Source organism: Cornus florida, unplaced genomic scaffold, assembly GCF_030987335.1.
Source record: "Cornus florida cultivar Cherokee Brave unplaced genomic scaffold, ASM3098733v1 CherokeeBrave_3.0.0_Hap2_Chr03, whole genome shotgun sequence".
NCBI classification, from domain to species: domain Eukaryota; kingdom Viridiplantae; phylum Streptophyta; class Magnoliopsida; order Cornales; family Cornaceae; genus Cornus; species Cornus florida.
This window is the reverse complement of record NW_026775573.1, coordinates 54,086,172-54,112,763: the sequence shown is the minus strand read 5'-3', so window position 1 is coordinate 54,112,763 and position 26,592 is coordinate 54,086,172. Positions and strand designations below refer to the sequence as shown.

General features: G+C 36.7%; 1 protein-coding gene and 2 pseudogenes across 1 annotated transcript; all 3 read left to right on the top strand.

The window, feature by feature from the left end:
• LOC132301619 (2-alkenal reductase (NADP(+)-dependent)-like) overlaps positions 1-26,592 on the top strand; it is a 105,563-nt pseudogene that overhangs the window by 38,548 nt on the left and 40,423 nt on the right.
• Positions 6,239-25,311, top strand: LOC132300906 (NADP-dependent alkenal double bond reductase P2-like). Its single transcript, XM_059798212.1, has 5 exons — positions 6,239-6,369; positions 22,950-22,972; positions 23,569-23,744; positions 24,611-24,693; positions 25,071-25,311. The coding sequence occupies exons 1-5, from the start codon at positions 6,239-6,241 to the stop codon at positions 25,309-25,311; spliced, it is 654 nt and encodes a 217-aa protein (XP_059654195.1).
• LOC132301892 (small nucleolar RNA R71) lies at positions 10,649-10,747 on the top strand (annotated as a pseudogene).

Genomic DNA, 26,592 nt, shown 5'->3' with positions numbered 1-26,592 from the left:
CCCAAGTAAATCATTTCCTAGCATACTTATTGATGGGTAGTGGATTCACTTCCCTAGTCCCTTTTTAATTGTCTTTGCCTCTTTACTTCTTAGCATTAATGTTTTATGCACTTTTCAATTCATAATCTTAGTGACAATCCAACAAATCCTCTATAACCCCCTCTTTCATTCTAAAAATAACTTTAGACACCTAAGTTGCCATAAACTAGCAGTCCCAGTGGTTCGACTTACCCGACCAATAGCCCTATTTTACAATAACTTGTGCTATTGCAAAGGTTGATGTATAATTGACAACTGATCAGTGTGCGCATGTGCTAGTGTAGAATACTAGAGTGAATCTCAAAACAATCACAAAATTAGGATGATGTGGACCACAAATGCAAGCAAGATATTAACCTTTCGAAAAATTTACTCCTAAATGGTATCCACAAGGCATATAAGGAGTATTGGACTCTCAAGTCAAGCAATTTTTAAATTTTAAGCAATATAATCCTCAAAAGATCAAAATCATAGCTAGTTATGGATCAATCATAGAAAATCCCTCAAATACACAAGTCATGCTCAAAATTTTGAATTTAAAGCAAACACTGCAAATCACACTATTACCCCCAACCTTAAATGGCACAGTGTCCTCAATGTGCAAAGAAAACAAAAGGAGAGAGTATACCAGTGCAACTATAGCAAAGATTAGCCGGAACAGAAGTATCCAAAGTAGGTAGCATTGCCCCCCCAAACTTGGGATTAACTGTGGCCCTGAAAATTTGGCACTTGGATAAAACTCATTAGATAACAAAAGGGATAATAACAGTGCACAGTGGACAAGCGAGTGTAAATGGGATAGCAACTAAAAATAGAGAGAGGTATAAGGGTGGTCCTGAAAATTTTGGGCAGTACTCTCTCTTACTGAAGTCACTGGGATACACTTGATAGAGTCAATCACAAATAGATATATTAATATAAGGTATGACATCCAACATATAGCATATATAACAGAAATAATATACATCATAGCACAATATCAGGGCCAAGAGACTGGCTGCAAAAATAAAGTAACAGTGATAATATATCACAAATATATAAAATGACAGGAGTAAAGGGATAGAGAGAACAGGAAGAGGAGGTAGGACAGGCAGGGCGTGCTCCGCGGATATCTCGAGATAAGTCTCGCAACGTAGCCATGACATCGGTACGGAGAGATGTAATGTCAGCTCGAATGGAGACAGCATCCTCTCGGATAGAGACCATGTTGGGGCGGATAGATACTACAGCATCCTCCAAAGCCTGGAGTCACTCTCCAAAGCTAGGTGTCTGTGCTGGAGCCTCAGGTACCGCTGGAGCGGGAGAATGATGATCCTAAGCCTACTTCTCATCATGAATAGGCGACCCAGCCGGAGAGTGATGCTCCTGGTCCTCTGCAGGCTGCTCCAAGTCAATATCCATGTGCATGGTGGGTGGATCGACTGGTATATCGTCTGCCGCCTGCGCTGCTGCTGCTGCCGCTGCTTGCTCCATCTCCTCTAACTCTAACTCCTCAGCTGCCTCGGCAGCATCGTCCCGCAAACTCTTGATAAGAGCGTTATAGCTCTTATCCCAATCCTTCTTCTTGAATGAGTAGGCCCCAGACTCAGTACGCTTCTGTGGCTAGAATGGATATCATTGGTCTCTCAGAATCTGTGTGATGAGATGGCCAAATGGGAGATACTTAGCCCTTTTGGGCTTTTCCTTGCTGATGTGGTCAACATACAGCTTCATCATAATGCTCCAGATGAGCGCAGGAATGGACAGCCAGTGCCCTGTATAGAAGGTGTATAAAGCTGTAAGATAGCCGCCACGCCTCTGTGTCTTGTGGCCGGCCATAATGTAATGACCCGGTCATTTCCTTCCTTTCCTTTTTCCTCAGAATTTTATAGATGAATTTTTTTCGTTGAAATTTCTTTTTTGAGTTCAGTTTCTCATCGCTTAGTGTCGTCTCGAGTGCTCAAAAATGGTTTCTGAGACTCTTTCCTTTGGATTGACAACTTCCTTTGAGAACCGAGTCATTTCCACATTTTTTGTTTTTCGACACTATTCACTTTTCGTCCTTTTCCCTGTTTTGTCCTCTTCCCTATTTTCTCTTTTTCCCGTTTGTCACTTTGTTGGCATAATCTCACTCCTTGTGTTCGGAGTTAGTTTTTGACTTCACGTATCTTCATCTTAAGTGGGTTACACGAAATACGTATCTTTACTTTTGCAGATAAGTACTCTAGTTACTCCCGATGTCCATAGGGGCATAGATGCATAGTTTTTTAGAATCTTTTTCTTTTCTTGGGGTGTTAATCATAAATATCTTTTGAAGATATTTTATTTCAGGGGTATCTAAGAAAATATCTTCCAAAAGATATTTTCATTCTAGGGCAGTTTTGCAGTTAACCCTCTTTGTAGGGGCCAATGTGTAATTAACAAAAATTATTGCAAAATATCTCGTCTGGAACCTAGATCCTCATACGGGATTCATTTTCACATTTCGTCAAGTCGTGTACTCTTAGAATTTCCTTCTGGTCGTTTTCCTCCAATTTTAGGGTTTTTGGCCCTAGTTGCCGCCAAACTTGTTCAGGGCATAACTCTCTACTCGGGACTCAGTTTTTGACGTTATTTCTTCTGTTGTTCATATTTTCACATTTAGAATCTTTTTCGTTCATGGAATTTTGCCGTTTGAGCGTGTTTGCTCAAAATCCACTTTTCCAGACCCGGCGGGACCCTTTCGGGGCACTTTTTGAGATTTTCTATAAATAGGGGGTCTTAAGTCAAAAAGTCAGATTTCCATCATCTTCTTCACCCTCTTGGCCAGCAGCCATGGGAGCCCAAGGGGCTGCCTTTATTCTTTCTTCTCCTTCACTTAATTTCCTTAGTGGAAACTCTTCGGCCTTAACATTTATCGTTCCCCTCGACGTGCTCTACCTTTCCCCTTTATTAGAATTCATTTCTGACCGTTTCTTGAGTTCAGGTTTGAAGTCAAGTTGTGATTTTGATGGGGCTTCTTGTGGGTTCATGTAGATCGTGTTGTCCCCGACAAAACCCTTCGGTATCGTCGAATTCGGAGCACTTTTTTTTTCGGTGGGCTTTTGAGATTTTCATCTCAAATTGAGGTAGGGGATGTCTTAGGTTTATATTAATGTTGTATTGATTATTATATGAGCATATACAATTTGTGAGCATGCCTTGTTCAAGTTTTTAGAATTTAATTTATTTATTTTCTTTGTTTAGGATTTAATTCTAATGATGGTATATAGTTTAGAAATTGTGGTATGCTAGTAAATTAGGCCTTGGTGAGTTGTGTAACATATATTAAATTTGGGGCATTTGGATAAGAATTGCAAAACTTATTTAATATTTATCTTTAATGAAAGTTTAATTCACATAGTTGTATCAAGCATGAAATCAACTTGTAATGTGATATTAAAGTAGGCCTTGGTGAGTTCTTTAACATATGTTAAATTGAGGATATTTGTATATATTTGAAAATCTAGAGAAAAATTAATTAATTAGCTTAATTAAGTTTATCTTAAGTGTGTTAGTCACTTATATTTACATTGGATGTAATAGGTTGATAATTCCTTGAAATGTAGTCCGTTTAATTGCCTTGTGAGTATGTTACTAATTTGATGTAGAATTAGTACTTGAGGCATCTTGAAATGGTAATTAGACTTAGCATGATATAGAATATCATTGACTTGTATAGCTTATTTAGATATATCTTGTGTAGGTGTATAGCTTGTTAGAATATTACAATTGCTTACCTTGGAAGCTAGTTACTAAATTGGGACTTATGTAGTACTTGTGGCTTAGTGTGGTAATGTGACTCAGTTGTTGTAAAATATTCTTATTTGGTGTATAAATTGCATATTGGAGGCTTGACATGTCATATGTTATCTAGACTTGAATTCCAGGACATGGTTTGTGTGGATTCAACCTTATTTATGCATGGAAGATGGTTTTATGCATTATTGGATTTGGTATAAGTTTGGTCTAACTTATTGATTTTTATATAAGTTTTGAACTTATTGATCTTGGAAAGCTTGTAAAGACATATTTCACGTGATGGCTAGAGTTTGGCTCTAGTACGGAGACAAGAGTCTTCTAAGTCATAAGTGTGCACTAGGTAGTACTTTGTGGGTCGTAATTACCCGGAATAACTTATGCATATGTGCACTAGGTAGTGCCTTGTGGGTCGTAATTACCCGGAAACACTTGCTCGGTCTAGTGACCACATGTCCCAGTCTTTCTACTTTGATTTCGCATTCAATTTTAAGTTGTTAATCATGGATTACTTGTAGCTTGAGAATTGGTGCCTGCTTATGTATTTTGATCTCAATTAGTATACTTGAAATTGTATACTTGAACTTGTATCCTTGTTGGTGTATCTAAACTCTATCTAGTGTATTTATGCTTAGTATGCTTGTCTTGTGTGTGCGGATTCCATTTTAGTATACTTGTACCATGTATACTTGTCTTGTGCGTACGTGTTTAGCTTAGTATACTTGTGTTTGTATACTAGATTTATGAGTACTCTATACATATATCTTATACTTGTGTATGTATGTTAGATATTGCTTATCCCGTTTAACATGATTTAGTATACTTGTTAGCATGTGTACTTGAATGTCATGTATCATGCTTTAATACGGTTTAGTGCACTTGAGCATGTATACTTGTATGTCGTTGTTCAATTCAATTGCATGAGTAGCTTAGGATGATCCCTGAGTCTCACTTTGACATAGACGTTAGGTGGCATGAGCCCCTTTGACATGTTTCACCTTAAGGTGATATAATTGTAAAATGCTAGGTCGATGCATGCTCATCTCCTGCGAAGAGCTTTATGTTACTCACCCACGTAGTGGGAACATTTTTCAGGTACAGGAATCATGGTTCAAGATTCTTATATTGCTTGGATGGTTTAAGGACTTGAAGGGTTCAATTCTTGTGTAGGTTGGCTTGAAATGCTAATTTTAGCCTTATATGTCAAAATGTGTATATTTGATTCTAAACATGTAAAGTGTACATAAGCACACTCTCTTTTATATATTTGATATGTATGACAAGAGGCCAAGGGCCAAGCATGTTTATTCTTATACTTGTATTCACTTGGTATCAAACTTTTGCTTTAAAATGTATTTTTACCAACTTCGGAGGTTTGGCATGTTAAATTTAGTAAATGTTGTGTAATAAGGCTATGGGCCATTGTAACATGTTTCAATGTATAATGTACACTTGTGAGCATGTTTGTATAGTTTAAAATTATGTTTTTAGACCACATTGATGTTAGGGTTTGAGGCTTGGGTGAAGCCTTAACAAATTTTGCTCATAACAGGTCATTCAGCAGCTTTTCGAGGAGTTTCGGTCGACCGAAACTCTAGTTCAGTCGACCGATGGCCTATTTCGGCCTACCAAACCATGCAACCCTCAAAAACCACTGTTCAAAAAGTATTCTATGAGTTTTGGTTGACTAAAACTCACACCACTTCTATTTCAGTCGACTGAAATAGCCCTCATTTGCGCAGCTCTTCAGTTTTGCTTCAGCACTAAAGTTCCAACTTCAAATGGCCATATCTCCTTTGTTTCTAATCCAAATGTAGTGATTCTTAAGCCTAAACTCAATTATTTTGAGTCAGCTTTCCAATGGTACCTATTCCATTCTCAGATTCTAAACACAGTGGAAGTTATTCAGGTTTTAGTTAAGTAGTGTCAGTTTTCACTTCAACCGGGAAAGGGCAATTTGCGGGATTCTTGGCCAATGTTCTTAAAACCTCTTGGAATGTCTTAAAATGACTAGATTAGGTTGTATTCAGCTTTTTGAATTGCTTAGAGTCAAATTTCTCTCTTTAATTGTGAATTGACCATTTTGCCCCTTTGATAACGAATTTTATCCTTTTTGACCCTTGTTTCCGCTTTTGCTCTCTTGAAGTCCTGTGATCTCATGAAAGGTCACATTTATGTCTTAGGAGTGATTCCTATCTCTTAAAACCTTGGTTTATCTTTTGCATTTGAATTTTGAATCCGCTACCGGGTCCATTTTTGGGTCATCGCTGACGTACCGGGTTGAAAAACTCGGGTCGTTACACATAAAAATATTTCGGTATAGCACCGAATCGAAGAACCACAGGTCATCTAGCAGATAAGTCTGGGTGGCGAAGGTCTCACCACCGGCATAGTGACCCGTGAGTAAAACGGCCATGTCTGCATATGTCGGCCTCTATAGAGTATGATAGGTATCCTGGAGATCGGGAGGGCAGACTTGTGGACAACGGCAGGATCTGGAAAGAGTGTCCATCGTGATACTGATAGAGTGGCCATCGATGGTAGTCCGCAGCTCTGCCAGGTTACTCGAGGCAGGTCGAAGGTTCTGGAAAAATATCCGGACCAACCTCGGGTACACTAGGTATGTGATAGGGGCTAATATAGCTGAGATGCCCTTCCGGTCTATATCATCATACGCTGCTCTGGTAAGAACAGACCGGGAGAAGTAGTCTACATCAAAGATCGACTTGTGCGCCACTCGAAAGCGTGAGTATCTAGGTAATGGCCGGTCTAAGTGCTGGGCTGGCTGAACTGGCGGTGGTGATGGAGATGGTATGTGCTCAGCCTCAGCGTCAGCCTGTGAAGAAGATGCCTCAGCTGAAGATTGTAATCGACTGTCAACTGGAGACTGAGGTGGAGTGAGCTCTGCTAGCTCCTCCTGAATGGAGTCCTGGGCATGAGATGAATCTGCCTCATCGTCCAAACTCTGCCTAGCCCTACGGTGACAGTGTCCGTGAGCTATAGTCTTGGCCCTAGCCACAGACTGCAAAAATAAAAGGAAAACTTACAAAAAGGAAGTTAGTGTCAGTATAAAGAATTATAGCACAGTTGATAGAATCATGTATGTCAAATAGGATAGACAAAATAGATAAGGAACATGAATCTATGTAAGTGACAAGGAATGAATGACATGATGTGAGACATGATAGATAGTATAAGTATGGAATGTGTCCAATGTCGAAAACACAGGCATTGGGCATGTATGAGACAGCATAAAACACAAGAGATGTTGTGTGAAATGTGTGAAGTATATATGTGAAGTTCGATCGATCACAAAAATGTGAGATCGATGCAAGTTCGATCGATCGAGAATAAATGAGATCGATCTGTAACAGATCGATCGAATAAAAAGTTCGATCGATCGAACTGTGAAGTGAAACTTGAAAAGTCACAGATCATTGACGTGGATGGCATGGGGCCTTCACGAACATGGTCATGGGCCCATCTACACCACAAATCAACAACATTGGTCACTTGATTCGGCCCGTGACCCCCAAAATCAAAATTAAAATCAAGAAAATATAAAACATATATATATACATATATATACACATATATATAAAGCTTCAAAATGTCATTAATGGCAATATTCATCTTCAAAACACCTTAGATCTAATATTTAGAGCATGGATTCATGAAATTAGAGCTTGAATTGAAGAGATGATGTCTCGGATCTTACCGGAATCGAGGGAGAAGGTGAAATGAAGATGAGATCCTAGATCCAAGAAGAGAGAGAGAGAGATTCGACGCTCGGGATGGTCGGTGGAGTTTCGCTGGAGATGGAGAAGAGTTGTATGCGGCAGCGAAGGGTGAAACGAGGGTTTGAGATCGATTCTTGTGAAATCGATCAAATAACCCTAAATCGATTTTTAAAAACATTTCCTTGCCAGTTCGATTGATCGAACTGAATCCTCAGATCGATCGAACTGACATCGATCTCTCCTCTTAAGTGACAAAATATTTTTGGAATTTTTGAAAAATAAAAATAAATAAAAGTAAAAGTATTTTTAGGATTTTTGAAAAATATTTATTTATTTATATTTATTTTTTTATTTTTTATTTTTTGGAATTTTTCAAATTAAGAATTTAAAACAAAGTCAAAATTGAAAATCAAAGAACAAAGATCAATTTCGCCAAGATCGATCTTAGAATACTTTCGATCGATCGAGAATGCAAAGGTTTGAAGAAATGTTCGATTGATGAGATAGAGAGGCTTTTGGACGTAGGTGGATGCAGGTTCAAAATTTTTCTAAGTGTTGGAACTGCAGATCGATCCAAGCTAAAGTTAAATCAATCGAAGAACTAAAGATCAATCTAGGAACAAGTTTGAATGATGGGACAGAGAGCTAAAATATGCAGGTTTTGTTCGAACGATTGGACAGAGAGTGATTTGGATGCAGGTTTGATGCAGGTGGGAAGTTCGATCAATCGAACTCATTTTGAGATCGATCGAACTTATGCAATATGCTCAATTTCAACATAAAAGTGCATGCAATCCTAATCACAGTTCCAAGCAATGCATATGAACCCAAAGCCAAAATCTAGACTTCGCAAGAAATGAAATTAAAGATAGAAATGGGGGAAGAATAGGGTTTTGACACCCTACAAAATGTCTTACTAGTCTTTAACGTCTCTAGTACGACGTTGGGCTCTTTTAGTCTGGATAAAACATCTTGTAGTGCATCCCCTCCTTGATGGGGTGATAAGTGTTTTGAACTCCACCCAACAAATGGTTCTTTAAGGAACTTGTTGGATTAAGCTCAAAAGAAGTTTTCGGTCCTTCGTCAAAACAATCTTTGGGCTTCCATGCCCTTTCAAAACAAGACTTTGAAATAACTTTCTTTGGTTTCAAGGTTAAAGATGAGCTTTTTAGAATTTTGGTTTCAAGCAAAGACTCTATTCCTTCAAATTCATGGTCATGACATTTCTCCACAACATTAACTTCTTCATGCTTGTCAAATGAATTGGGGGTTGGACTGAAGATATTCAACTTCACCTTCATGTGGCCAAATGAGATCTTTATTATCCCCATCCTACAGTTAATGTTGGCATTTGCAGTTGTTAAGAAAGGACGGCCAAGGATAACAGGAATTTGGCTCTTAGGATTTGGGACCGGTTTCGTATCAATGACAACGAAATCAACGGGAAAGAAGAATTTATCAATCTTAATCAATACGTCCTCAATGATACCCCTAGGCTTCTTGATGAATTGGTCGGCAAGTTGTAAAACCACCGACGTCAGTTTCAAGTCTCCTAAGCCTAATTTGACATATACCGAGTATGGAAGAAGATTAACACTTGCTCCTAAGCCAAGAAGAGCCCGATTAATAATATGATCTCCAATGATGCATGAAGTGGTAGGTGAACCGGGGTCTTAAACTTCGAAAGAGTGTTATGCTACAAAATTGAGCTTACTTGCTCGGTTAAGACCATTTTCCTAGGTGCTTGGCTTTTGTTCTTCCTCTTTTGGGTGCATAAGTCTTTTAAGAACTTGGCATAAGCCAGAATTTGCTTAATTGCATCCAAAAGTGGAAGATTAACTTTCACTTACCTAAACACATCCACAATTTCATTTGTTTTGGCCTTTTGCTTGTCATTTGAAATGGATCCTTTTAAGGCATCCGGGAATGGAGCTCTTGGCTCAAAAACCTTTTCAGAAATTTTCTTTGAAGTCTCTTCAATACAAGAATTTTTGAAATCATGTTGCACATTTTTCTTTTTAAAATCACTTTTCAAGGTATTCTCATTTGAAAAATCATGCATATGCAATGAAGGAGGAATAGGATAAGAAACGGGACGGGTGTCAACTTGTGGTTGCACCGGTTTACTCTCTTCATTGGACATACCCACTTAGTTGTCCACAATCTTCCCACTTCTCAAGGTAGTCACTGCATTGACATGCTCTATTGTGTGACCTTTCGATGAGGAATGAGGCTCCACAACACATTGTTGCTTTTGTGAGGCATTCAAAGGCATTTTCCCTTTCTCTCTAGCATTCAAAGTACTAGTTATTTGCCCTACTTGGGTTTCTATCTTAGCAATGGATTAAGAATGGGAATGAAGTAATTAAGTATTCGCCTCTAGAGTACCTAGAACGGTCAAAACTTTCTCTTCAAAAGCGGGACTCCTAGCATTTCCTTGAGAATATGATTGTTGATTAGGAAAATGAGAATTAGAGAATTGGTTTCCTTGTGATTGGAATGGTCTATATCCTTGGGAACCTTGGTTTTGCATTGGAGGTGGAACATATTTCCCTTGGAAACCACCTTGGGGAGGGTTTGAGCCTTCCCCTTGGTTTTTCCAAGAGAAATTCGGGTGATTCCTCTAACTAGGATTATAATAATTGCCATAAGGATTGTTCCCTTGATTAACAAAAGTTGCATTGACTTGTTCATGATGCTCACTTTGTACATATCTATGGGGACAATTGGAAGTAGAATGTAAAACACTTGAACATGTCATGCAAGTCTCATTGGATGCACGATAGGAATGGTTAGGGATGGAAGATACTTGATTTGCCGAGTTTTGGTTGATCAAGAATTGATTAAACCTTTGAGATAAGGATTTCATCTCGGTGGCTATTTAATTGGAATGGTCAACTTGATGTAAGCCAACACTTTTCCTTCCACCTGAATTCCTACCATTCTTGGAAGATAAAGTTCGATGCAAAGAATTCTCACTCATGCTCTCATAAAGACGCCACACGTCATCCTCATGCCTATCAATGTAAGAGCCATCCATGAAAGCATCAACCATGCCCTTATAATTGTCCGATAAGCTCTCAAAGAAATATTGAACTAATTGTCATTTGGGCATGTCATGATGTGGACACTTCCTAAGCAATTCATTGAATCTTTCCCATGCCTCATGGAACGTTTCCCCATCCCCATGTCAAAACTCTCGAATTGAGGTTCTCATGGTCTTAGAAACCAGATAATACTTCTTCAAGAACTCTTATTGCATTTCTGCCCAAGAATTTATTGAAAACGGTCTAAGATTGTTAAACCAATATTTTGCCTTGTCTTTAAGGGTGAATGGAAAAAATTTAAGCCTTAAGACCTCTTTCCGCATGTCCGTGTATCTAACGGTGGAACATACTTCAAGAAACTCATCCAAATGCTTATAAGGTTCTTCACTTGGAAGTCCATGATAGTTAGAAAGCATTTGAATGGTTTGTGGTTTGATCTCATAGTGGTGTACTCTAAATAGTGGCAATTGAATGCATGTAGGTGCATTGTATTCATTAGGCACATAGTGATCTCTTAAAGTAAGGGGAGGATTAGCAATTGGAGGTGCAACATGGGCACCTTGATTGCCTTGAATGATGGGAGGTGGTGGAGCATAGATTGGCCTTGGCATTCCCAATGGAACTTAGCCTTATTGTTGTGGTGGATGAAAAAATAGCCTCGGCATGCCTAATGGTACTTGTATGTTATCATAATGCATGGTGGGCCCCGGGTCATCACTTTGAAACCCAACAGTTTGTGCACACCGCCAAAAGATATAGCGGTGTAGAGTTATGATGAATGTGGCCAAGTTTTACATTTATAAATTGCCACTACTACCTTTCACTAAACATATTGCTAGGGCAAGTAGGGATCATTCCAAGGGATTGAGGGTCGTACTAGGTTGAGGAATCAAGATTAGGGTTAGTAGGTCGAGTGATCAAAATAGTAGTTGGTGGTTGAATTACACTAAGATGCAATTTAAACTAAAGTAAACAATAATGCAATAAAGAGAATAAAAGAGAGAGAGAGATCTTGGGGTTTAGAGATCACCACTACGCATAGCTTTTCTACACCCTTAATGAATGATTAATGAGGGGAAAAACATATCTTGCAACAAAGTGTGTGTGTGTGGTTGTTCCAACAAGCATGGATGACAAAGTAAGCATATATTATCTAAACAATATGGTGGATAGCATAACATATCAAATTAAGCCATTAATCCTTTCTTTAAGCTCACAATCCAAACACATCATAAGGTTAGAGAAATATATTACTTACTTTCATAAGTATGGAACATCAACAACAAGCATAGATTGTCCTCCCATTTAACATTTAAACTACAACTACACTACAATTAAGCTAATGACATGAATTAAACTAATTAAACTAAGGGAGAGGTACAATCCATCAAGAAATGAGTATGAACCATCAAATAAATCACAAGAACATTCCATTAAGCACTATGTCTTGACAATCTCTAAAATCTATAGCATTAATACACATAGACATGCATCAACAACACAAGAAATAGAGACAAGCACATGAACATCTATTCTAGCATGCATAGACATATGGATAGAATGAAATGATCAATTGGAAGGATTAAACCATACAAATCATTGAATAAACAAGATCTATATATATAAAAGTGTCAAAACATGTATCACAATACAAATCCCCTCAAAAATACATAAATCAAGAAGTAGAAAGCATGCTTAGGGCTAACTCTAGCCCCAAGAGGATGTCTAGCCACTCATGGATGATGTCCTCCAACCCTCAAGGGCAAGCTCCATGGAAGAAATCTGCACCTTGGTTGATGAAGAGCCTCCAATGGTGTCTCTAGCCTCCTTTGCTTCCTCCTTAAGAATTCTCTCCAAAATCTCTAAGTATGTCCCTCTATGTAAAAGTGGCTCATATTCCTTATATAGGTAGGTCAAATATCACCCCAAATGAGTTGGGCTTGTGCACCAATAATTAGATATGAGACAACTTTTAATGAGCTGGAATTTAGATTTTCTCGAGATTTGGGAAGTTCGATCTATCAAACATGGCTGAGATCTATCGAATTGAAGCTAGATCGATCCTCAATGGCGGCGCCTTTTTGCATAAAAACAAATCTGAGATATTTTGAAGATATTTTTGGGAAAAGGACAAAAGTGATTGGTAGGGTGGTACAGCTAGATAAGATCTGGCATGTGGATACGGACAAGAAAGTTCGATCGATCAGAGAATGATGTTGGATCGATCGAACTTTTGCGATCTCTGAAGATGACATCATGGTCTGGATCTATCTTGAAGTGCTGAGATTAATAAAAGTTGAATCGATCGAACTTTTCTTGAGATCGATCGAAGTTGTTGAAATTCCACTCTTTGCTTCCTTTTGCTCTACTTTACTCCTTTCTTTTATTCATCCCAAAATTGCTTCATTTCTGCTATTATTTGGCTGAGTTAGCTTATTTTGGGGATAGGTACCTGAAAATGGAAATAACATAAAATCAATACAAAGCGGGAAAATAAGATAGATAAAGGTTCTAGAATACCTGAGCTTAAGGGGTTTAAATGCGCACTTTTCAGCGCTCATCAATGCACATTGGGGTAGAGGATGCCTTGTTGGTCTATGTGACCAAGGTCCTCTACATGGTCCTCATTATGTCCTTCCATTGATGAAATGGATTGACTAGAACTTCCTCTTCCCCAAGGGTTTCGAACAACAGATTCAAGATGAAAATTTAGAGGGACAAGAGTGGGTCTCAATGATCTACGACCATGCATGCACAATGCAACACAACAAGCAATAATGACAAACATTTCACCTTTATAACAAATCAACAATCAACAAACTTCCTCCACATACAATGATCCCATACTCCTATGCTATCAACAATATGCAAAGAAAAGTAAATTACCTCCATATGGGCTCATGATTTATCTAAGAATTGAAATATAAGCCTCTACGCCGGCCGACGATTTAACTAGAGATTGAGTTAAGAAAGAGCTCACAAAGGGTCCTTTAGCACTTCAATTCAATTTTTAATTTTAGCCTTGTAAGTTTTTTTTTAGATTTTGCCTTTTTCCTTTGCTTTACTTAGCTCCTTACTTAGAATGCTCATTTGCTCACCTTCTAGCCCAATGTTCCTAGTCAAACAAGAACCAACACAATCAGTAACGAAAATGAAAACAAAGTAAAGACACGATCAAAAGAGTACTAATTCCTAATTGATTCCACAAATACGACGTTGCCTTCAATCAATCCCCGACAATGGCGCCAAAAACTTGGTGTGTCGTCAACCCAAACCCAAAGTTTGTGCACCAAAAGATAATGGTGTAGAGCTTTGATTAATGTGGCCAAGTTTTACATTTAGAAATTATCACTACTACCTTTCACTGGAAATATAGTTAGGGCAAGCAGAGATCATCCCAAGGGATTGGTGGGTCGTACTAGGTTGAGGAATCAAGATTCGGATTAGTAGGTCAAGTGATCAAAAGATTGGTTGGTGGTTGAATTACAATAAGATGCAATTTAAACTAAAGTAGGTAATTAAATGTAAATGAGAGAAAATAAGATAGAGATCTTAGGATTTAGAGATCACCACTAAGTATAGCTTTTCTACACTCTTAATAAATGATTAATGAGGGAGAAAACATGTATTGCAACAAAGTGTGTGTGGGGGGTGTTTTCAACAAGCATAGATTGACAAATTAAGCATATATTGTCTAAGCAACATGGTGGATAGCACAACATATCAAATTAAGCCATTAATCCGTTCTTTAAACTCACAACCAAACACATCACAAGGTTAGAGATATATGTTACTTGCTTTCATAAGTATGAAACATCAAACAACAAGCATGGATTGTCCTCCCATTTAACATCTAAACTACAATTACACTACAATTAAGCTAATGACATGAAATTAAACTAATTAAACTAAGGGAGAGGTACAATCCATCAAGAAATGAGTATGAACCATCAAATAAACTACAAGAACATTCCATTAAGCACTATGTCTTGACAATCTCTAGATCTATAGCATTAATACACATAGACATGTATCAATAACACAAGAAATAGAGACAAGCACATAAACATCTATTCTAGCATACATAGACATATGGATAGAATGAAATGATCAATTGGAAGCATTAAACCATATAAATCATTGAATAAACAAGATCTATATATATAAAAGTGTTAAAACATGTATCACAATGTAAATCCCTAAAAAAATACATAAATCAAGATGTAGAAAGCATGCTTAGGGCTAACTCTAGCCCCAAGAGGATGTCTAGCCACTCATGGATGGTGTCCTCCAACCTTCAAGGGCTAACTCCATGGTAGAGATTGCTCCTCTTCTTGGTTGATAGAAGAACTCCAAGCTTATGTCTCTAGCCTCCTCTTTTCTTTTCTTCTTCACTAAGATATAAAAATTGTGCCTCTCAAGTACATCCAAAGTCTCTAGTCTCCCCCTCTCAAAAAGTGGCTCATATTCCTTATATAGGTAGGTTAAATATCACCCCAAATAAGCTGGGTTCGTACACCAGTATTCCTCCAATGATTGGATATGAGACAATTTTTAATGAGCTAGAATTTGGATTTTCTCGAGATTTGGGAAGTTCGATCGATCGAACTTGTGGTAAGATCGATCGAACATGGCTGAGATCTATCGAATTGAAGCTGGATCGATCCTCTATGGCGGTGCCTTTTTGGATAAAAACAAACCTGAGATATTTTGAAAATATTTTTGGGAAAAGAACAAAAGTGGTTGGTAGGGTGGTACAGCTGGATAAGATCTAACATGTGGATAAGGACAAAAAAGTTCGATCGATCAGAGAATCAAGTTGGATCGATCGAACTTTGAGATCTTTGAATAGGGACAAACATGGCTCAGATCCATCTTGAAGTGTTGAGATCGATGAAAGTTGGATCGATCGAACTTTTCTTAAGATCGATCGAAGTTGCTGACCTTCCACCCTTTACCTCCTTTTGCTCTCCTTTACTCTTTTCTTTGATTCATCCCAGAATTACTTCATTTCTGCTCTTATTTGGCTGAGTTAGCTTATTTTGAGGATAAGTACCTGAAAATGAAAATAATACAAAATCAATCTAAAGCGGGAAAATAAGATAGATAAAGGTCCTAGAACACCTAAGCTTAAGGGGTTAAAATGCGCACTTTTCAGCGCTCATCAAATCATTTGGACAACTTTTGAAATCTAGAGAAATTACTTAATTAGTTTAATTAATTTCTATCTCATTGTTCTAATAATTTAGTCATTTAATTCATGGAACCTATTGTGTTTTATCACATGTCATGACTTGTTGCTCAACGTGCTGATTTTGGAAACTTGGGATATTATCAAGAACATGACTTGGCTATGACTTAGTTTTAGTACGGGAGATAGAGAGCTCACTACACTATAGTGCGCACTAGGGGAAGGTACCCATGGGTTAATAGCCCTAAGGTGATCCCAAGAGTATGGTTTTAATCCTGGCAACATCCAAGTATCCACTTTGGTTTGATTTCGCATTTAAATTCCAAGTTGTTAACTTTGTGAATTTGTATCTCATTATGCTATGTTGAAAGTTTTAATGTAACTTTAATAGCATGGATTGAATTATATTTAATTGTAAACTTTGTAATAAGTTAAACTTATGCATGCTCATTCCCTACAAGTAAACTTGTTTACTCACCCCGAAGTTACCGGGTGTTTTCAAGTAAAGAAGCAATATTGTGGGATGCACAACAATCTTAGACTTGCTAGACTACTTGGAGTATTTTTGTTATATTAGAATATACACTTGTTAGCATATCTTGTTTCATCTTTGCTTATTAGAACAAAATATGTATTCATTGTTCAAACAATGTAACGTGCACTTAAGTGCACCTTTTGATACTCTTTGGATGTGTGTGTAACAAGGCCAAGGGCCAAACATGTTTAATTTAGTACTTGTAGTCTTTTGGTACCATCTTTTGCTTTAAGAATATATTTTAACAAACTTTGGAGGTTTAGCATGTGAGATTCTTGTAAATGATGTGTATGAGGCCATGAGCCATTGTTTTACATTCAATTATGCATATTAAAGTTGTTGACACGTTCACACACTCAAAACTCCTTGAAAATCAGTTTTAAGCTCTCATTTTTGAACCAATCCATGAGGGAAATTGAAAAATGGGTTGAACCTTCACATATTTGGCATATAGCAGGTCCTTTAGTAGCTTTTCAAGGTGTTTCGATCGACCAAAACACCAAATCGGTCGACCGATGGCTTTTGGTAATTCTTTTGTACAATAAATCTGTAATAACCCGGTCATTTCCTCCCTTTCCTTTTTTCTAAAATTTTACGGATAAATTTTTTCCGTTTAATTTTCTTTTCTGAATTCTGTTTCTCGTCACTTAGTGTCATCTCAAGTGCTTGGAATTGGTTTCTGAGACTCTTTCATATGGATTGACAACTTCCTTTGAGGACCGAGTCATTTCCACATTTTCACTTTTCAGACACTATTCACTTTTTGTCCTTTTCCCTATTTCATTCTTTTCCCTATTCTGTCTTTTCCCCATTTGTCAATTTTTGGCACAACCTCACTTTTCATGCTCGGAGGTGGTTTTTAACTTCACGTGCCTTCATTCTAAGTGGTTTCCACGAAATACGTATCTTTACTTTTGCAAGAAAGTACTCTGGTTGCTCCCGGTGTCTATAGGGGCATGGATACACAATTCTTCAGAATCTTTTTCTTTTCTTGGGGTATTTTTCATAAATATCTTTTGAAGATATTTTATTTTAGGGGTATCTAAGAAAATATCTTTTGGAAGATATTTTCATTTTGGGGCAGTTTTGCAGTTAACCCTTTTTGTAGAGGCCATTGTGCAATTAACGAAAGTTACTATAAAATGCCTCATCTGGAGCCTGGATCCTTGTACATTATTCATTTTCACATTTCGTTGAGTCATGTACTCTTAGAAATTCTTTCTGGTCATTTTTCTCTAGTTTCAGAGTTTCTGACCCCAGTTGTCGCCGAACTTGTTCAAGGCATATCTTTCTGCTCGGGATTCAGTTTTTTACGCCTTTTCTTCTGTTGTTCATATTTTCTCATTTTGAATCTTTTTTGTTAATGGAGTTTTGCCGTTTGAGCGCGTTTGCTCAAATTCCACTTTTCCGGACCCGGTGGGGCCCTTTCGGGGCACTTTTTGAGATTTCTATAAATAGGTTACCCTAATTTTTAAAATCAGATTTTCAGACCTTCTTCCTCCTCTTGGCCGGCAGCTATGGGAGCCCAAGGGGCTGCCTTCACTCTTTCTTCTCCTCCACTTGATTTCCCTGGTAGAAAATCTTCGGCCTTAACATTTAGTATTCGCCTTGGCATGCTCTACCTTTTCCCCTTATTAGAATCAATTTCTGACCATTTCTTGAGTTCGGGTTTGAAGTCAAGTTGTGATTTTCATGGGGCTTCCTTGGGATTCTTGTTCACCATGTTGTCTCCGACAAAACCCTAAAGTATTGTCGAATTTGGAGCCGTTTCGTTTCGGTGGGGATTTGAGATTTTCATCTCAAATTGAGGTAGGGGGTGTTATAGGTTATTATTCTTGTTATGTTGAATGCTAGTGATGTTTATGCAACTTATTTACATGCTTTGGTAACAAATCTAGAGATTTTATTATTTATTTTTCTTGTGAAGGATTTGATTTTCCTAGTTAATTATAGCATTGTTTAAACATGTGGCATGGAATTGTATTACCTCTTGATATGGTCATTGACATATATTAAATTGAGAATTTTTAAACAACTAATGAAGATTTTATTTAATATTTTTCTTGAGTAAATATTTAATTCATGTGGCCTTATCAAGCTTGAAATCAATATGTGTTAGCATATTATATTAGGCTTTAATACACTTTTCAACATATGTGAAATTGAAAGTAATCGGAGATGTTTTGAAATCTAGTAATTATTAATTAATTTGCTCCAAGTGCACTATTCATTTCTTTGAAATTCCGACTTAATATTCTTAATGTGCATGCCATATACTTTCACATATATTAAATCTAGAATATTTGATTAGGTTTTGAAACCTTTCATTTAATTAATTTCTTTGTTTGAGATTTAATCCTCATAATGATATACAACTTGGAATTAAAGTGTGGCATGCTAGTAATTTAGACCTTGGTATACTTGTTAACATATATTAAATTGGAATCATTTGAATGAGAATTGCAACTTTCATTTAATATTTATCTTTGGTGAAAATTAAATTTACATAGATGTAACTTGCATGAAATAAGCTTGAAATGTGATATTACAATAGGCCTTGGCATGTTCCCTAAAATATGTTAATTTGAGAACATTTAGATGAGTTTGAAAATCTAGAGATTTTAATTAAAAGGATTAATTAAAATATATTTAATGGTTCCTTTGGCTTAATTAAGTTTTTAACTTGATATTTGTAATGACCATGACTTGTTTACTAGCATATAGTAATTTGGGACCATTTGAAGTTGTTTTAGAACCTTGGGATTTAAATTAGCATGATTTAATTAAAATTCCACTTTATTACTCCAACAACCTAATTGAGATTTAGAATGGATATAGGTGATGACCATGCTATGTCCTTTAATATGTATTAATTTGAGGTTATTTGGAATTGAATTGGAATCTAGAGAATTTAATTGTGTTTATTTAATTAAATTATATCTAATTGCTCCATGGATTTAATTGCGTCTTGGAAGTTGTTTCTATGTTTAAATCATGGACTTGGACTTGTTATGTATTCACTTGGTTACATTTGAGCATTTGATAACATTGTTGTTATATTTAAATTCATAAGCTTATGTTTTCAATGTTGAAAGATATTATTATAGCGTGTAACGAATCGCACACTGAAGATTCAACATTTGTCATGCCATAGTAGTTGTGGACTTAGTACATGTATTATATGTGTTTCCAAATTTGGTTGTGCTTGGTAGATAGTTGATATCTTGTATATACATGTTGATATATACGTTGTTGCACAACTTGTTGATTTTGGAAACTTGGGGATGTCATTGTTTGGCTACGGCTAGGACTTGGTTCTAGTACGGGGGATTGTCCCTCTATATAGTCTAGTACGCACATAGGGAGGTTACCCGTGGGCTAGTAACCCTAAAGTAACTATGGTGTCGGTCTAATCCGGCGTGACGTCCAAGTATCCACTTTAGTTGATTTCGCATTTCTTTTCAAGTTGATAACTAGATGATATCGTAACTTGTTGTTCTTTGTTTGATTTACCATTTTAAGTTACAAGATGTTAACTTTGAGAAATCATGCTTTATGCATTGTATTGGGAGTTCCAATGTTGGTTAAATTGTATCGATATCATGATTTGTGTTTTGATGTTCAAATTTAATTTAGGAATGATCCTATAGATTCATTTTGAACATAGACGTTAGGTGGCATGACCCACTCTTGTTATTTTCATATTTTAGGTTTCAAGTTGATGACTTTGAGAATCTATATCTTGTTGCTTTGTATAACATGTTTCTATGTTGTTGAAATGTATAAATGATGTGATTTATACTAAAAACACTCTAAGGTAGCTTAGGATGCTTCCTGAGTCTCATTTTGACATAGACGTTAGGTGGCATGAACCTTTTAACAGGTTTCACCATAAGGTGATAAAATTGTAAAATGCTAGGTCGATGCATGCTCATTTCCTACTAGTAGCTTTATGTTACTCACCCACGTAGTGGGGACATTTTTCATGTACAGGAATCAATGTTGAGATTCTCATTATGCTTGGATGATTAGTACACTTGAAGATTTCCATTCTTGTGAAGGTTGGCTTGAAATGCCATTTGTAGCCATTTTGTCAAATGTGTATATTTGATTCCAAACTTGTATTATGTGCTTAAGCACACTTTTTTTATATTCATTCTATGTATATAATTTGTGGCCAAGGGCCAAACTTCATTTGTAATCTATGTATATTGAAAAATGTAGAATTTTGCCTTTAATGAGAAAAGAATGAAATCTTGGGTTTCAATATGTCATTTTCACACCGGTATGTGCATTGTGTATGTAATTCATCCTTTAGCATTCATTTTCTATATGTGAGGTGTGGTCAAGGGCCAAACACCATTTAGTTTTCATTTTTGCATCTTAGTTCACATATTGCATTTTTAGGCTAAAATAGTAGAAACCGAGCCTCTAAGGGTTCATTTTCAAATCGGGTGGTGCAAAGTGTATTCCGGCACCTCTACTAGGTCTCATTAAACTTGTATGAAGTGTGGCTAAGGGCCAAACGGTAATTTGAAATCATTTGTCAATTTTAAATTTCAAATTTTTCATTTCATGTGCATTTTCGCCCTTTTGGCCTTTGGGGGGTCAAATTTTGCATCGGTGGTATTTTTAAGCCATGGACCATTGTAGCACGTCCTAATAGGTAAGTTACGTTTGCGTGCATGATTGTTTTCAAGAAAAACCTCTTCCTTGGCAAATTGAGCCTCCTAGGGATTCATTTTGCACTTTTATTGCACAATCTGATCTAGGGGCATTCTACACATCAATTTTATTTTCTTCTTTTGACATGGTCGCTTAGAAAACATGATTTTAGGGGGGGTTTCTTTTTCATGTTTTTCCATAAAATGTCGTCTTGGCATCAGAAATCCATCGCAAAGTTCAGCATTCAATTTTGCATTTAGCAGCTTTTTGGCCTTTAATGACCAGATTTCATGGAGGGGCATTTTGGGCATTTTACAGTGAGTTTTTTTTTTTTAATTCTCTGTTGAGTCATGTAGAAAACTCGATTTCGGGAGGGGTTTCTTTTTCGTATTTTTTCATAAAAATTCATCTTCTAGCCCGTTTCTGCTCTCAGATCAGGACAGTCACTGTAGCAACTTTTGCCCTCTTGTCTAGTTCTGATTTAGGGGCATTTCGGGAATTTTCTTTGAAAAACAAATTCTGGTCTTGACATAGTCACATAGAAAACATGATTTTAGGGGGGTTTCTTCACAACATTTTTCCAGATAATGTCATCTCGGATCCAAAAACCCTGCGTCAAATCTGATTTCCTATGCGCACCTACACAATTTGAAAAAGTCTGTTGTAAGGGCATTTTGGGGATATCACGTCAAAAATAAATTTTTCTTTTGACATGGTAAGCTTGGAAAAATTATTTTAAGGGGGGTTTCTTCTTCGTGTTTTTCCAGAAAGTATCGTTTAGTACCTCAAAAAGGCACACGAACTTTAGCATTTTTCCCAGGTTACTATTTACGGCCGCGGTGACGTCAAAACTTTGTTTTGACTTTTCTCTTCCGTCCGGACTCCGAATCATGCGATTCTTCAGTCCATCTTAATTAGTTTTTCGTTGTCTTTCCAACGATGTGTTCGGTGGTACCTGAATCCATATTTTTAGAAAAGACCATTTTGCCCCTAAGGGCTTATTCGTCATATTTTCAATCTGCTACTTCCGCATCAGTTCTTATTGAATTCCACGACCTCATGGAAGGTCACTTTGACTTTTTAGAGTCTTGTTTTCTGTTTTCACTTCCACATTCAGATCCGTTATCGGGTAAATCTTCAGTTCATCATAGGACGTGCTGGCCTAAAAACTAGGGTCGTCACAAAATCATCCATTCCAGTAACCTTTTTCACTGTTCAGAGTTATTTCGGTCGACCGAAACTCAATTTCGGTCTACCAAAACTCCCTCCTCTGAAAAATACATGTTTTCAGCAACTTTGTGTCTAGTTCGGTCGACTGAAACTCCAGTTTGATCGACCGAAACTCCCCTCATACACCTGCCTTCCAGATTAGGTTTTAGCACTGAAGTTCCAACTTCAAAGGGTCATATCTCTTTTATTTCTAACCCAAATGGGGTGATTCTTAAGCCTAAACTCAAGGATTTTGAGTCAGATTTCCAATGGTACCAATTCCATTCTCAGATTCCAATCACAATGGGAGATATTCATGTTTTAGTGAGATAGGGTCAGTTTTTGCTTAAACCGGGAAAAGGGCGTTTTTGGGGAATTCTTGGCCAAAGTTCTTAGAACCTCTTGGAATGTTTTGAAATGATTTGATTAAGTTGTATTCACCTTGTTTGACTTGTTTAGAGTCAATTTTCTCCTTTTAATTGTGAATTGACCATTTTACCCTTAATTGACGGATTTAGTCCGTTTTGACTCTCATTTCCTCTTTCGCTCTCCTTAACTTCCGTGACTTCCTGGAAGGTCACATTAGTGCCTTAGAGATGACTTCTATCTCTAGGATCTATTTATGGTCGACTTTTGGGACATCACTAACACACCGGGTTGAATAAAACTCGGGTCACGACACATAGTGCAGGTTCTTAAATACTTAAACTTGTGTATATGAATTTTCATGGTGAAAATATTGCAGGTGATTACTGGGTATGAAGTAGCAAAAGTTATACAGGAATTCTGGGTAAGTATGTAGCCATTTGCAATTAAAATTTAAATATTTGCAACTAATATATAACTAATATAATCTGTATGAGTCTGATATAATGCCAAATAAATTGATCTCATTTAAGGGGATACATGCAGTCCATTGTGTATGCCTATATGACAATCCTTGGAATTTCTTTTTGTAGCAAAAATTAATGAACTGTAAAAGAAAACAATCACACAAATATGAACATGCAAATTTATGTGGTTCACTTAAAACTTGAGTTAGGTTCACGAAGTCATCAGGATTTCACTATGATGAAGTACTGCAAAATGAAACAGAGTTCAGAATGATTTTCCACAGCCTCACTATACTCCTATAAAATTAGAGTTACATAATAAGTGTGAAAATAAAATAACACTCGGCCAACTTACACACATGCACCAACAATTACCTCTATAGGGACTCAAACCCTCAAAGTTCCACTTTAAAAGTAGAGTACTAAAATTTTGGTTCATTGCAAATATATCAGTAGTATCATATAGTATTAGAATTAGATGCATCTTTTTCATAGTTATGTCATTAATATTTCTAATGCCCCGTCTAATTTTTGTGCATTTGTTTCTCATTAGGTATGCCCAGAATGACTGCTTATTTTGGTTTTTATGAGATTTGTACTCCTAAGAAAGGAGAATATGTGTTCGTCTCTGCAGCATCTGGTGCAGTTGGTCAGTTCGTTGGGCAGTTTGCAAAGTTGATGGGGTGCCATGTTGTTGGAAGTGCCGGAAGTAAAGAAAATATGAGTCTTGTCTATATACCATTTCATTCTTTCACTAGCCATTCTCTGGTGGATGCTTTAGTTACATATTTGACAGTCTCCATTAATTAACAATGGGTATCCTCATCGTGTCATGTATGTTGTATTGTCATTCGAAATTGTGATTGAATCAATTTCCCTGCAATGATTCGCTTTCTTGATTGTCTTCGCCATTGGTTCTTGACATTTTTCAATAAATAATTTCAAAACCGCATATAATCCTGATATTGAACAACTTTGTATTTCTCTTCACACTGCACTGCCGTACAATTCATGGACTGCAAATTTTTTTCGTGATTTGTGCCTTTCATTCAGTGAAAATATTGAGGTTTTGTTTGAATTACTAATTTAAAATGATAGGAATTTGAGTTTCAATTGACAAATACTGACTATGACTATTAGAGTAAAACTGGGAGAGATGGGAGACAGGATAGAGTAGTAGCAGTAGGAGAATTACCAACTTGTCTCTGTGCAACAAATGCTTTCATGGGACGAATTCTAAATAACTTCCTTCACCTTGTTTATTTTAAATACACCAAAAAGTTCTTAAACCATCCATGGATATTGATGAAATCCAAATCTTAGCTATAATGTTGAATGACCAAATAGAAATCTATTTGTTTAAAATCCGTCAATCAGAAGTCAACCTAATAGCTATTTGTGTGGATGGAAACTTAATTGCTAGAAACTAGGTTGACAAATTTCAGAAGGAATGAAGTATCCAAATGTAGATATTTTAGTTTCACTAAATTTATTCATTATGGATTTATTTTTTTTGGGAACAAATATTGTGGTTAGATGATTCAATTATTCTAAACAATATCTAACCTGTTAGTTTTGCTTTTATTTTGAGTAAGGTTGATCTGTTGAAGAACAAGTTTGGTTTCGATGATGCATTCAATTACAAAGAAAAGCATAACTTGGATGCAGCTTTGAAAAGGTGGGTACCTTTATTTTGCACATTGAAGTCCAAAATATTACTTTAAAACTCAAGGGTTTGTCATTCTTTTTTTGTGTTGTAAATATAATTCTTATTGGAAATCCATCATCCAGTACGAGATTCAATCATCAACATCATAATAACATTAAAAGCCGAGATCATCATTACTTAAAAAAGAGAGGAGTGATTTCTCAAACATATACCATTAGTTGTTACAATTGCTGTTATCTGGTTCAACGGTTGGCCTACATTTTTGTGCAAAAGTGTAGCTCCCTTTATCTCACAGAGAGTCCCAGAGCTATTTCATCCCAACTCTCTTTGTGCAGAAGTGCTTCTAACATGAATTGTATAAGATAATTATATTATTCTGTTGCCAGGTACTGTCCTGAAGGCATTGACATTTACTTTGAGAATGTTAGGGGAAAGATGCTGGACGCAGTGCTCCTCAATATGAGGGACCGTAGTAGGATTGCTAGCTGCAGAATGGTCTCAAAATACCAAATAAACAATTTAGCAATCTACCCAAAGCAGAAAAGTAAAATACAATGTTGTTCAAAGGCAAAAACACGAAATTTCATCTCTGTCCTCTTCTCTTCTTGGATACACTGCTTGACCTAATTTCCTGCACAATATCAAGCAAAACTACTAGTGACGTTTAATAAAGAAATTATAAAAATCCCCCTTAGGTAACGATCCCAAAATCTGTAATTTCTCCCCCTTAAAATCACATTCATCATCTCCCCCTTTTTGTGACAAATTGACAAAGCATAAATTTCAGAGAAGAGAATCAGATTTAACATTCAAATATGTCATTAAAGCATATAAAATATCCAAAAAGTAATGACCATATTAACAAAAGTAGTATGACGTCATGATGTATGAGTAAAAAGTCAGCATCATTATCTAACAAAAAGTCAAAAAATTCATCAAATCTAATCTTCACCACTATCCACCTAATTATCCTCATCGTTATCCTCATCTCTAGAATACTCATCACTATCATCTTCTTCTTCTTCAACCCAGCTCTCATAGACGGATCTGGAGGTGAAAGCCTATAAACATCCTCTGTAAGAACCCCTGGCTGCTATCATCTTATCTGTCCCATTTGTAGCTTGAGATCTAGAATCTCAACCATCATCCTATCAAACATCGAAGTCTGTGTAATATTTCTGTTTTTCACCATTTTTCATTTTCTGAAATTTTCTGATTTGTTGGGGCATTTTCATATTTTCTCGTTTTGCGAACCGAACATTGTAGAGTGTGCCGGGTGTATCCAAGAGTTGGTTGGGCCATTTATTTGGATTCAGGACTTTTAGAATTGCAAAAGTTGTCATTTCGGTATTTTTCCATTTTTCAGACCGAATGATCCCGGATGAGACCCGCTACCGGAATTCTTCAAACAAAGTACTAGAAATCATCAACAAATCAAATGCAATGCAAGGGACGTAAGTGCTGAAGTATATGCAGTGAACTTGTGAAGTTACGTGGTTGTTTTGGGTGCTAGAAAATCAAGAACCAAGCTTAGGAACTTTTTCTTTTACATTTCAATACATACTCTCCCAAATAGCTCTGTCCAGATTCCAACCCCCAAAGGGGTTCTCTTGTCATTTCACGCATCTAATTCTCTCTTTTTTATTTTTTATTTTTTATTTTAACACAACTACAAATCAAAAGGGTAAAAGTAAAACCACAGTAATACATCATCTGCTATAAATAGAGCGATTCTAGTCCAGACTAATTTCATGTATAAATATCGAATACTGATTATACACACACATATAGAGAGAAAGAGAGAGTGTTTGAAATCACAATGGCGGAAAGAGAAGAAGTGAGAAACAAACAGGTGTTATTTGTGAGATATGTTTTATAATTGGCTAATTTTGTTGTCAAAATAAGTCC